Source organism: Muntiacus reevesi, chromosome 2 (genome assembly GCF_963930625.1).
Source record: "Muntiacus reevesi chromosome 2, mMunRee1.1, whole genome shotgun sequence".
Lineage (NCBI taxonomy): Eukaryota > Metazoa > Chordata > Mammalia > Artiodactyla > Cervidae > Muntiacus > Muntiacus reevesi.
In genome coordinates this window covers 31,480,451-31,492,774 of record NC_089250.1, presented here as the reverse complement: position 1 = coordinate 31,492,774, position 12,324 = coordinate 31,480,451, and the positions used below count along the sequence as shown (strand labels likewise).

The 12,324-nt window shown below is 41.4% G+C and overlaps 1 protein-coding gene across 1 annotated transcript in view; it reads right to left on the bottom strand.

The window, feature by feature from the left end:
* Positions 1-11,902, bottom strand: part of MRC1 (mannose receptor C-type 1) — a 108,682-nt gene extending 96,780 nt beyond the window's left edge. Inside the window, exon 1 of the mRNA XM_065919580.1 lies at positions 11,739-11,902. Within this exon, the coding sequence (XP_065775652.1) occupies positions 11,739-11,799 (61 nt within the window). The 5' untranslated portion in view covers positions 11,800-11,902. The remainder of the gene's footprint in view (positions 1-11,738) is intronic.
* Between the last annotated feature and the right edge of the window lie 422 nt (positions 11,903-12,324).

Below are 12,324 nucleotides of genomic sequence, written 5' to 3'. Positions count from 1 at the left end.
ATTCTTTTTTACATTCTTTTCCATTATGGTTTATCCAAGGATCTTGAATATAGTTCCCTCTGCTATATAGAAGGACCTATTGTTTATCCATCCTCTATACACTAGTTTACATCAGTTAACTCCAATTTTAATCAGGTCATCCCAGTGACACTATCAAATAATCAGAGTATCACTAAGAGAGCCCTTTGCTGTTTACAAAGCACTTTCACAAGCCAAATTCTATTTACTGTCCTCAACACCCCTGTGGGCTTGGCAACACTTGCACTCTGAGATCAGTCTTGGACCATCAACTTTGATGTCATAATGGATCTTTGCCTCAAAAGATTATGTTCTCTTGCCATATCTGTTCTTGTCTACACTTGGTAGAGTCCTCCTACCTCTGTCTTGCCTGGGTTCCTAATTCAGAGCTACTTTGAACCTCTGCCTAGATTCCTTGGCTGGGTTCCACATGTCTGCCGGTTCCACTTCTTGGAATCGGGACTCACTAGAGCCTGAATTCAGAACATCTGCTTCTGTTGGCATATTTGGAGTTGATGTCTGTCAGCAGAACATGTAGTGTCAATGCAATCTCCTCCCATCTCACTGAAGTCCTTCCCAAGCTTGATCTTTGTGTGGCAACATGAGTAACTTTGTGCATTGGTAATACAATTAAAGTTTTAATAATATTGTGTTTTGCTCACAGTAAAACCCAGGAAAAAGGAAGATAAAATGTTCTTTAAATGGATAATGTACCATACACAAACTTATGTCTGGCTAAAAGGGTACTGAACTATGAAAATGTGGCCACAGATAGATATTTGTAGACTCACCTATATTGACCTTTACATGTTGGCCACTGCACCTATTATTTTCTTCTCTAGACTTCTCTTCCACATTACACAAAGTTTTGCTTAGTACCATCCTAACAGAATCTATCTTCCACCTTCTACTTCAGTCATTTGATTGTATTGTTGAATGACCAACACTTACCGTCTAAATTCAGTCAACCAACCAGCTGGTAACCAACCATTTAAGGTAAGGTGTTTAGAAGTCTTTATGCAAGAATAGGATTCCTCTTTCAGAGGTTTTTATACTTCCTTGAGTTTTATTTCATGTATTTAATTTTCATCTGTAGTTCCATCTTAACTTTAACTATGATGGCATTTCATGAGCAAACACCCAGTATTCTTTTTTATTAATGGCACCATCATCCACCTAGATCTATAAGCCAAAGACCTAGGAGTCATCTAGATTCTCAGCTTTCCTTAAATGTCTAGGACAAAATTATGATCTGTTGGCCCCCTCCAAAAATGTACCACTGTGGTTACTTTTATGTGTCAAATTGGTTGGGTCAAAGGATCAAAATAATTGGTCAAACACCTGTCTGGATGTTGCTATGAAGGTTGTTTGCGCAAGTTTTTTGGTTTTTGTTCTTGTTTTAAATAAGATTAACATTTAAATCAGTAGACTTTTAGTAAAGCAGATTATACCCCATACTGTGGGTGGGCTTCACTTAATCAGCTGAAGACCTTCAGAGAAACAGGCTGAGGTCCCCCAGAGAAGTAGAAATTCTATCTCTAGACTATCTTTGGACCTGAACTTCAATATCCACTCTTTCTTGAGTTACCAACACGCCAACCTACCCCTGTAGATTTTGGACTTGTCAGCATCCACAACTGCATGAGGCAACTTCTTAAAATAAATCTCTCTCAAAAAATATTGATAGACGACAGGTAGAGAGATAGGTATGTAGACAGAGAGAGAGGCAGAGGTAGACACACACATACACATTCTATTGGTTCTGTTTCTCTGGAGAACCCAACTAATACGTATTCCCTAATCCAGTCTTTTCTCTATATCTCCACTACCATACCCCAGACCGAGCCACCACGGTCTTGCTCTGATTTTCCTCTGTTTGAAATGGAATCTTTAGAGATAATGCCTGATCTCCCAGTTTCCTGGGTGAGACAGGCTTAACATGTCACCTGACCCCAGACTGCAAAACCTGCTTGATGCCATGAAATGTTTCTACTTGGCCATATAAAAGGGTCAAGTTTCTCTGTTTCTGCAGTCTCTTTAGTAGACTGCCAATACATGTCACATTCTGCTTGAATACTTACTCAATAATAAAATTATTTTCTTTTTCTTTTACTTTTGGGGAGAAGTTTTCCAGGATGGAAGAGACTTTGTTTTTCATCACATCTCTTCCCAAGTGTAAACCCTTCGTGAGGACCACTGCACACACAGGAACAAAACCGTCCAGTCTCCATGTCACAGCTCACTAGATGTGACACCATCCAGGGAAGCTGCTCCTACTCTCACCTCCTCCCACCCTTGCTCTCACTTACCACCTCCTAGCCACAAAGCCTTTCTGTTCCTCAAAAACTTGAAGCTCATTTTCACTTTACAGACTCCATATTTCAAGTTCCCTCTTCTTAAGACACTCATTTAGGTTCCAACTCAATTGCCAACTCCTTAGTGAGCTAACAACTCTAATTTAACTCTTTTATTTTCTATATAATATTAATAACCACCTTAAAATATATACTTTTAAAATTTTGCTTACTTATGTTTTGTTTGTGTCCCTACTGGAATGTAAATTCCCTGAGTAGAAAGACTTATCTTTCCAATCCAGCACCATATTCTCTCTTTTTAGAGCATAATAGTCCCTCAACAAGTATTTGTTGAATGAATAAAGGAATAGTTATTAAATTTGAAGCATCTCCTGACTATTAACCCAGGTACTTTCTTTTATTTAATGCTTGATTCAAGATGATGGATCTATTTCATATGACTTTTTACCCTGAAAGTTTATTTTTCCCAAAGAGCAATTTATAAATGCTTATAACAGAAGTACTTGCAAATGAAAAGCTTCTATTTCAATACAAATGTATCTCTTCTTGTTTCCTTTATTTATCTTGGACACTAGGAAGCAGTGCAAGTTTGATATTGCTTCTGCCAGACAATATGAGGAAATGTAAAATTATCGCTTTATGATCCTGTGTTCATACGTTATTCCTCTCCTTGACGCGTCAACATGTGAGTTTTACTTGTATCACTGTCTCTGTGCAATGTCTCTGATTTAAAATGTCATCAGTCTTCCTCTGAAAGTGACTCAAGACCTTGACCAAAAGACAGCTTATGGCGTTTTTGTCACTATGAACCAGACCAATGTTTTATTTGGATAAACATTCAGTTTTTGTTGTCTATACTATGTTTTTGTAACAGAAATATTGCAAAACTTAACAAATGTGAATAGATGGTACTTATACATCAGAAATGTATTTACCGAATCAACGAGACTAGCCATCCATCTTAACTCAGTCTTACTAATCTCTTATTTTTCAACAAATAGATACCAGGCACCCTGCTGGTGATAATGCAAAGACAAACTAGAAACAAGTTCCCTGATACACAGAGCCCACATTTCAAGGGGAGAAATATAAAAAGTCAAAATGCATCTAGCAAAGAAGTTTCCACGCAATGTCTCAGGTTAAAAATGGCTGAAGTCTGGCCATAAAAAGGAATGAAGTTGGGTCATTTGTGGAGATGTGGATGGACCTGTGAAAGTGTTAGTTGCTCAGTCATGTCCAACTCTTTGTGACCCCATGGACTATAGCCTCTGTCCACGGAATTCTTCAGGCAATACTGGAGTGGGTTGCCATTCCCTTCTCCAAGGAATCTTCCCAACCCAGGGATCGAACCTGGGTCTCCTGCATTGCAGGCAGATTCTTTACCATCTGAGCCAATGAGGATGGACCTAGAGACTATCATACAGAGTGAAGTAAGTCATAAAGAAAAAACCAAATATCATATATTAATGTATATATGTGAAATCTAGAAAAAATGGTATTTACAAAACAGAGACAAAGACATAGAGAACAAACATACGGACACCAGCATGGGAAAGGGAGGGTGGGTGGGATGAATGGGGAGACTGGGATTGACATGTATACACTACTGTGTACAAAATAGGTAACTTACGAGAACCTACTATATAGCTTATGGAACTTTACTCAATTCTCCGTGGTGACCTAAATAGAAAGGAAATCAAAAAAAGAGGGGATATATGTATATGCATGGCTGGTCTACTGTGCTGTAACAGTAGAAACTAACACAACATTGCAAAACAACTATATTTCAAGAAAAATCAATTTTAAAAAATGGCAAAAGCCTGGATACCCAACTTCATGGGTACAAATGTTTTTTTAGGCACATTTTAACTGTTTCAAATGATAACACTGAGCAAGTCATTAAATTTCCAAAGTGAAAGTGAAAGTTACTCAGTCACATCCGACTCATTGCAACCCCATGGACATAGTCCATGGAATTCTCCAGGCCAGAATACTGGAGTGGGTAGTCGTTCCCTTCTCCAGTGGATCTTCCTGACCCAGGAATCAAAATGGGGTCTCCTGTATTGCAGGAGGATTCTTTACCAACTGAGCTACCAGGGAAGTTCAAATTTCCAAATTTACTGGCAAAGAAAGTTAGGTTATTAAAGGTGACAATTTAGAGATATAACTATCATAGGCTGTATTTCCTTAGGCATCTTTAGGCTTTCCCCACCATCAATAAATAAAACACTGACATGAAAACATAAAAGCTAATAACTTGTGGAAGACAGGGAAACTGGATAAGAGGAAAGTAAATGGGTATTTTGTAGTGGATGCTGCCAGAAACCCATTTATTTCTCTTGCCTTTTGCTATTTCAGTGAGCACCAGCTCCACTCCCCAGGGGAAGCCCCACATCTCTGGGCCTGGGGACATTTTTCTGACCATCAGAGCCTCCTTCACCCACTGCAAAGACCAGAAGGGTCAGAGAATGAACACCTCCTAGGAGCAACCCTTCACTAGTGACCAGTGGGTGTTGGAGGAATGAACAGCCCTAATCCTTACACCAAGGAAGGATGATTCTGAGACATACATTCTACCTTGTCACCCAGGGTACCCAGGAAGGCTGAGCTCATCTGCCCACAGGGCTCAGTTGTTCCTTCACCCACCCTTGACCAGCTGCCTCCCTCTGGTCTCACGGCCCCCTCCTCAGCCAGTTTTTCCCAAGATTTTTCCCAGTCTTGGGAAAAAAGTCATTGTCAGAGGTCAAGTCAAGTCATTGTCAAGTCATTGTCAGAGGTCACCATCTTGAGTCAACCAAACCAAGAATCTGTTCATTAGCTCCTGTAAGTGAAGGTACACCCCACAAGTGTGTCCCCAAAGAACTGAAATTAAGCTAATAAATGTTTATTTTTGTAAATGTATTAGTTAAAAATAAATATTTATTATGCACTTACTATACACAAGGACTTCCCTAGAGACTCAGTCTGTAAAGAATCTATCTGTAATGCAGGAGACCCAGATTCAATCCCTGGGTTAAGATCCCCTGGAGAAGGAAATGGCAACCCACTCCAACATTCTTGCCTGGAGAATTGCATGGACAGAGGAGCCTGGCGAACTACAGTCCATGAAGTCACAAAGAGTCGGACATGACTGAGGGACTAAACCATCACTACCATACACATACAGACACACACGCACACAAACTGTAACAATTGCTGGGGGCAGAGGGGGAAACTAAGGATCACACGATTAGGTTTAGTGATACTGAACAAAAGGATAAAGAAAAAATTGAAGATTATTTTATTTTCCTCTTAGATCCTTCATTTGTTCATCAAATATCCAGAGGACCTACCAATTTGAGTCACCGCATTTGGCTATTGGGGATTCCCAAGTGGCTCAGTGGTAAAGAACATGCCTGCCAATGCAGGAGACACATGTTTGATCCCTGAGTCGGGTAGATCCACTGGAGAAGGAAATGGCAACTCACTCCAATATTCCTGCCTGGGAAACCCCATGGACAGAGGAGCCTGGCAGGCTACAGTCCATGGGGCCCCAAAAGAGTCGGACACAACTTAGAGACTAAACAACAACAGCAAAAACAATTAGGCTATTGGGGGAGGTGCAAGTATTAATCCAATAAGGACTATGACCTCAAGGAGAAAACAGAGTAAGGGACACTGCCAACTTCCTGCCTCCCTCCCTAAAGAAAGGAATACCTACTCCCTTCCTGGATTCATTCACTCCCATCTCAGGAGCTCTCCCGCCACCTGCTGATCCCAAGACCTATATCCTGGATTCCATTCCCAGCTGCCACTTCATTCACCATCCTTCCCTTTCTCTCCTAATCTTCAACCTCAAAAACCCAGCCTCTCTGCCAACTTCAAGACAAGCAAAACATGTAGGTAAGAAGCTGAGACTACACAATTTTTCCTCTTCCACTCATAACCAGGCAAATTAATTTAATGCATTGTGTCCACCTGACTGTGACATAATTGGAGTGCTACTGCTTACTGAGTGACCTTGGTCAAGTATCTAAACCACTCTGTCCTGCCTTTTCCCCCTGAAGAATGAGGAGGAAAGTACAGGACCTGCTGGTTGTGTGAGATTTAAATTAGATCATCTAAACAAAGCGCTGAGAACAGTTCCTGACACACAGAAATTGCTTGATACATATTAGTATATTCTTATCATTAACTGGAGAAAATCAGTATTGCAGGCAATGTGAAATGGTCCAGAGCAGGATGAAACTAGAAAAAAGCAGAGAACTGTTGCAAAGAGACAGACAGAAGGATAGAGACCCCGGAGTTCCCATGTGATTTGGTGGAAAGAAGCGTGTGTTTGCAGGCCAGCAAACTTGCAATCAAATGTTGGTTCCACCAAGTCCTAGCTGTGTTGCCTCAGTTAAATTAATCATTCTAGCCTCACGTTCCTGATCTGTCAAATGGGATAATAATGCTCTCTGATAGAGCTGCTGGAAACATTCTAAATATTTTAAAGAAATATTTAGATGTATATATCTAGAGATAGTTCAAGCAAAGCACCCAGAACATCATTTTGCAGATAGTGAACCCTCAAAGGTTACTGTCCCCTTTCCCATCTTCAAGTGAAAAATCTAAATAATTGATGCAAAGAGAGGGACTAAGCCCTTTTTTGACATCCTGCTGTTTTGAAGCATGTTTATGTCTTTCTTGATCAATACACTCCAGCTAGTAAATTACATCTTCTTAGCCTCAGAACCAGAAGACCACAATCAAGAACTGGTCAGGTCCTTACTGGCTAGCTTACTTCTGAGCCTGTTTCCTCATGTAGTAAAAGGTGAATGACATTAATAGCACCCAACCAACCCATCTCATGGCTTCCCTGCTGGCTCAGATGGTAAAGCGTCTGCCTCCAATGCGGGAGACCTGGGTTCTATCCCTGGGTCAGGAAGATCCCCTGGAGAAGGAAATGGCAACCCACTCCAGTACTCTTGCCTAGAAAATTCCATGGATGGAGGAGCCTGGTGGGCTACAGTCCATGGGATCACAAAGAGTCGGACACAATTGAGCGACTTTACTTTCTCTTTCAACCCATCTCATAGGGTTATAGTAAGGATCTGATTAAGGATCTGAAAGCAATTAATTGAAGTGGGTAAGGATCTGAAAGGGCTCTGTAACCTTAACTTGGTTTATAATCAGAAGAATTTGTCACACAATAAGGGCTTCCCAGGTGGCTCAAGTGATAAAGAATCTGCCTGCCGAAGAGCCACAGGAGATACAGGTTTGATCCCTGGGTTAGGAAAATCCCCTAGAGAAGGTAATGGCAACCCACTCCAGTATTCTTGGCAGGATAATCCCATGGATATCGGAGCCTGGAAGGCTACAGTCCACGGGTTCATTAAGAGTCCAACACAAGTGAAGCAACGGAGCACACATGCACATCCTACAATGTCTCCTGTGTCTCAGTTCTTTTTCAAAGGGTACTTGCCTTCCTATCTCCTCTACATTTTATTTTATTCTACCTGATTATTCTACCTGATTTCCATGAGTTCCCTCTATGGATCAGTGTAACTACATGATGTTTCCATTCAACAATGCTTGATGCTCACCAGGAGGCAAGAGGACCCTGTTATTCTCACACTGATGTCAGTTTAGTTCCTTCTGTGCCATGTAGACAACACACTACTTAAAAGGCTACATTCCTTCTGTTCAAATCCTCTAGTGGCTCTGTGACCTTCTGGTTCTCCTTCAGCTGCTCAAGATTCAGTGTCAGAAACCAGGTTTCAGGAACACTTGTCATCACTGTGATTGCCACATCCCCCTGATGATAGGGGTCTTTGTCTTTAACTGAAGTTGAGTGTGTTTGATTCTTTTTTTCCCCTTACACGTTGCCCTCAGTATTTTGTTTTTTAAAATATATTTTACTGAAGTATAGTTAATTTACAATGTTCTGTTAGCTTCTTCTGTACAACAGTAACTCAGTTATACATATAGACATTCTTTTTCATATTCTTTTCCATTATGGTTTATCCCAGGAGATTGGATATAGTTCTCTGTGCCACACAGTAGGACCTTGCTGTTTATCCATTCTCTGTATAATAATTTGCATCTATTAATCCCAACTCCCGGTCCATCCCTCCCTCATCACCCCTGCCCCTGGTAATCACAAGTCATTCTCTATGTCTGTGAGTCTGTTTCTGTTTCATAGATGAGTTCATTTGTTTCATACTTCATATTCCACATGTAAGTGATATTATATGATATTTGTCTTTCTCCTTCTGACTTACTTTAAGTGTATTTAATTCTTTAATGCTCACATTTAACCAGAAGTGATTCTTCCCACCTAGAAATTAGGTCCAACAACCTCAGAAGGCACTGAAATGTCACACAACAAAGCAATTGTCTTCTTGCCTGTATCTGCAATATCCTACATCGACAGATCTCCAACTCAGAATTAGAGAAAAAACTCAGAAGTCATTTGGGACAACAACGAAAAAAATAGATGACTATAAGAACAACTGAAGAAAGAAAGAGGACAAAACCTTGGCTTTGCTCAACAATGTCAGAAAATATGTGTTAAATCTGGTACCAAAGCAAGTCACATGTATAAAGGAAGAAATGAGAGACTAGAAATACAGAAAAGGTAAAAAAAGAAAGGAAGAATGAAGGAAAAATATAACTCTTCAAGGAAAATTTTGTGAAAACTAGTAAGGGAGTGGTCAGTGGGCAACTGTTCCTCGAAGACATCCTAGATTAGTATTAAAATCAATCTAAAGGGATAGTTTGGGAGCTTGGGATAGACATGTACATGCTGCTATATTTAAAATGGATAACCAGCAAGGTCCTGCTGTATAGCACAGAGGACTCTGTTCAATGTGAGGTGGCAGCCTAGATGGGAGGGGAGTATGGGAAAGAATGGCTAAGTCCCTTTGCTGTCCACCTAAAACTATCACAACTTTGTTAATTGGCTATACTCCAAAAAAATAAAAAATAAAAAGTTTTTTTTTTTCAAACAAATGTAAAAATATCCCAGTAAGCTTTATATTGATGAATGTTGACTAATAATATTTTGGATACACTGGGTTAAATAAAATATATTCATAAAATCAGTGTCACCAGTTTATTTTTTTTTTTTGATCTTTTTAAACATGGCTACAAAATGTGGCCAATGATGTTCCTATTGAGAAGTGCCAGGTTAGAGTACAGGTCTCATTCAGGGTCTGTCTGAAGACCTTTAGTGAGAGAAAACTTTCTCCTAAGCAAAACATTCTATTTGAGACAGCAAAACCTTTAAAAGATTGTCACTGGTCTTAGTTTTAACCTTTGGGGTCACGAAGAATACATTAATCCTCTTGCACAAGACAGTCTTTCAAGATGAAGACCAGAGTGATATGGGGCCTGCTATCCCATCACACTCCTCCTTACTCTCTGAGAGATGTGCTTTGTAGCCAGGACACAGGTTAAATAAAAGCTTCCCTGGTGGCTCAGTGGTAAAAAAAAACCCGCCTGCCAATGCAGGAGACTCGGGTTCTATCCCTGGGTCAGGAAGATCCCCTGGAGAAGGAAATGGCAACCCACTCTAGTATAGTTGCCTGGAAAATTCCATGGACAGAGGAGCCTGGTAGGGGTCCATGGGGTCGCAAACATGACTTAGTGACTAAACAACAACAACAGGGAAAATATCTCCTCAGACTTCAGGACTCGTTCCTCTGTATTGTTTCTTGGAAAACCTTTCCTTTCCTGCTTGCACTGAGCCATTGATTGCTACCATGGGGGAAAAAAAGTCACGGTTATGAATAGCTAACATTTAGGAACTATTACGAGTCATACTATGTTCTAAATATTTTACATAGTTTAACTCATTGAATCATTGCAACAGCTGATGGGACAAGTAATACGATGCTCCTTAGTTTATATACTAAGAAAGTTTATAATTAAGGCACAAAGAAATTAAGTAGCAGGGGCCAGGTACAAACTAGACTGCCTTTGCTTATGTTTTTATCATCTCTGCTATTTCACGATCATGCCGATTTGTTTTCTGTGATCAAACACTCTCTCTGGAAAGTTTCCTGGTGGTCAGGAGTTTCTGTCTTATCCATGATCCCCTCTCCCCAGCACCCACCTCCAACATGCCAGCAGGGTATGGAGCACCCTTAGCACAGGCTGGGCAAGATGGTATTTGCTGACTTGGGGAAAATCAAGGGGATCAGAAATCCAAAATTTCAAAGCTGAAATCCCATCTATTTCATCTCAAAAGAGACCTGGGAATAAACATTCCTCCAGACACTCTCAGCTCTCATTCCGAGGGTAAAGCAAGATGTGTTTAAAGAAATAGAGACGTCATACTGTCTTCAGGCTTCCGGAAGGCTCTGAGTCTGGTCCTCATGAGTTATCATCCATTTCCAAGAAAAAAAAAAAGAAAGGGATGGAGGAATAAGAACGAATCAGTTTGAACAACTTAGAACTGAGAGAAGGATCGATGTAGAACACCGTTAAGGATGAACTGTCTAGTAATAAAAACTAGGACTGATAAAAATGGTTCATTCACTGCTGAGTGAAGTAAGTCAGAGAAAGACAAATATCATATGATATTGTTTACATGTGGAATCTAAAATAGGGATAGGAATGAACTTATCTACAAAACAGAAATAAAGTCACTGATACAGAAAATAAAAATTATGGTTACCAGGGGGTAAGGGAGGGGGTGGAGTAGGGATACATTGGGAGATTGGGATTGATGTATACACAGTACTATGTATAAAACAGATAACTAGGAAGGTGCTGTGTAGTACAGGGAACTCTACTCAATACTCTGTAATGACCTATATGGGAAAAGACTGTAAAAAAAAAGAGGGGATGTGTGTATATGTATAACTGATCACAATTACTGTACACAATTACTGTACAACACTGTAAATCAACTCCAATTAAAAAAAATTTTTTTAATGTGCATTTACAGAAAAAAGATGCGTTGTAAAACTCTCATGAGACCTTTGGCGGGGACTATCTGAGACCCATCCTTAGACCTACGATGAAGAGAGATACCAGCGCTGCCCTCATTTTGGTCAAAAAACACTCAGGAGAGATTGGTTGAGGGTTAGACAGAAATTGAAAACAAGAATTCGCCAACCGGAGCAGAAATCACTCTAACAATATATAGCAGCAAAGGGGCAGTGGGAGACGAGAGAAGAGATTAAGAGGAAGTCAGGGCTCTGGGGGGCTCAGATCAGGCAGCCCCCCTGACCCGAGGAGCCGCTGCCTCCTCCCGGTCCCCAGCTTCCAGGCCTGGGGACCCGGAGGAGTTTCCTGCAGAGCTGGTGGTGCTGTAGCCCGGCTTCCTCCTCCACGCAGGTGAGGAAGGAATCCCTTAACATTTTCCCCCAAAAGAGGGGTATCATAGACCCCAGACCCTAAGTCAGGAAGGTCCCACCTCATTAGCCGACTTACCCAGGAGCTGCACGGCTACCGGAAGCAGAGAGAGGAGAGGCAGGAGTGGGGACGGCCTCATGGTCCAGAGCTTATCCTTTTCTTCCACGGATGGAGAGAAGACAGCGGGGAGGACCAGGCCAGCGAGCCCCCAGCTGTCCCTGCCCGCTCCACCCTTCTCAGAACTGCCCAGCTGAAAAGGAGCGTGGAGGAAGAGCCCACTTTTAAAGGGCTTCTGAAATTAGGGAAAACCTCCAATAAGGAGATATCCTGTCACATGAGGGTGGTTGGAAAAACAGGAATTCAAAGTTACAACTTTGCTTTGTAAGCTAACTTCTGAGAAGAGCAGACACAGAGGAAGGGGAGAGAGGGACACGTGTGGGAGAGAGATGAGGAAGAGGGTGGAGGCGACTGGGCGCCTGTGAGAACCTAGGAGCCAGGGTCGGCCTGCTGGGAAAGGGGGGAAGTGAAACAGCGCTGGACCTCCCGGCTCTGCTTGGATGCGGGGGAGGGCAAGCTGGAGGCCACTACCTGGGCTGGAAAAGTGAGATTCTCTCTGCGGAGCGGCTGAATCCGGGGACCTTCAGCAGACAAGCCCTGGAACGTA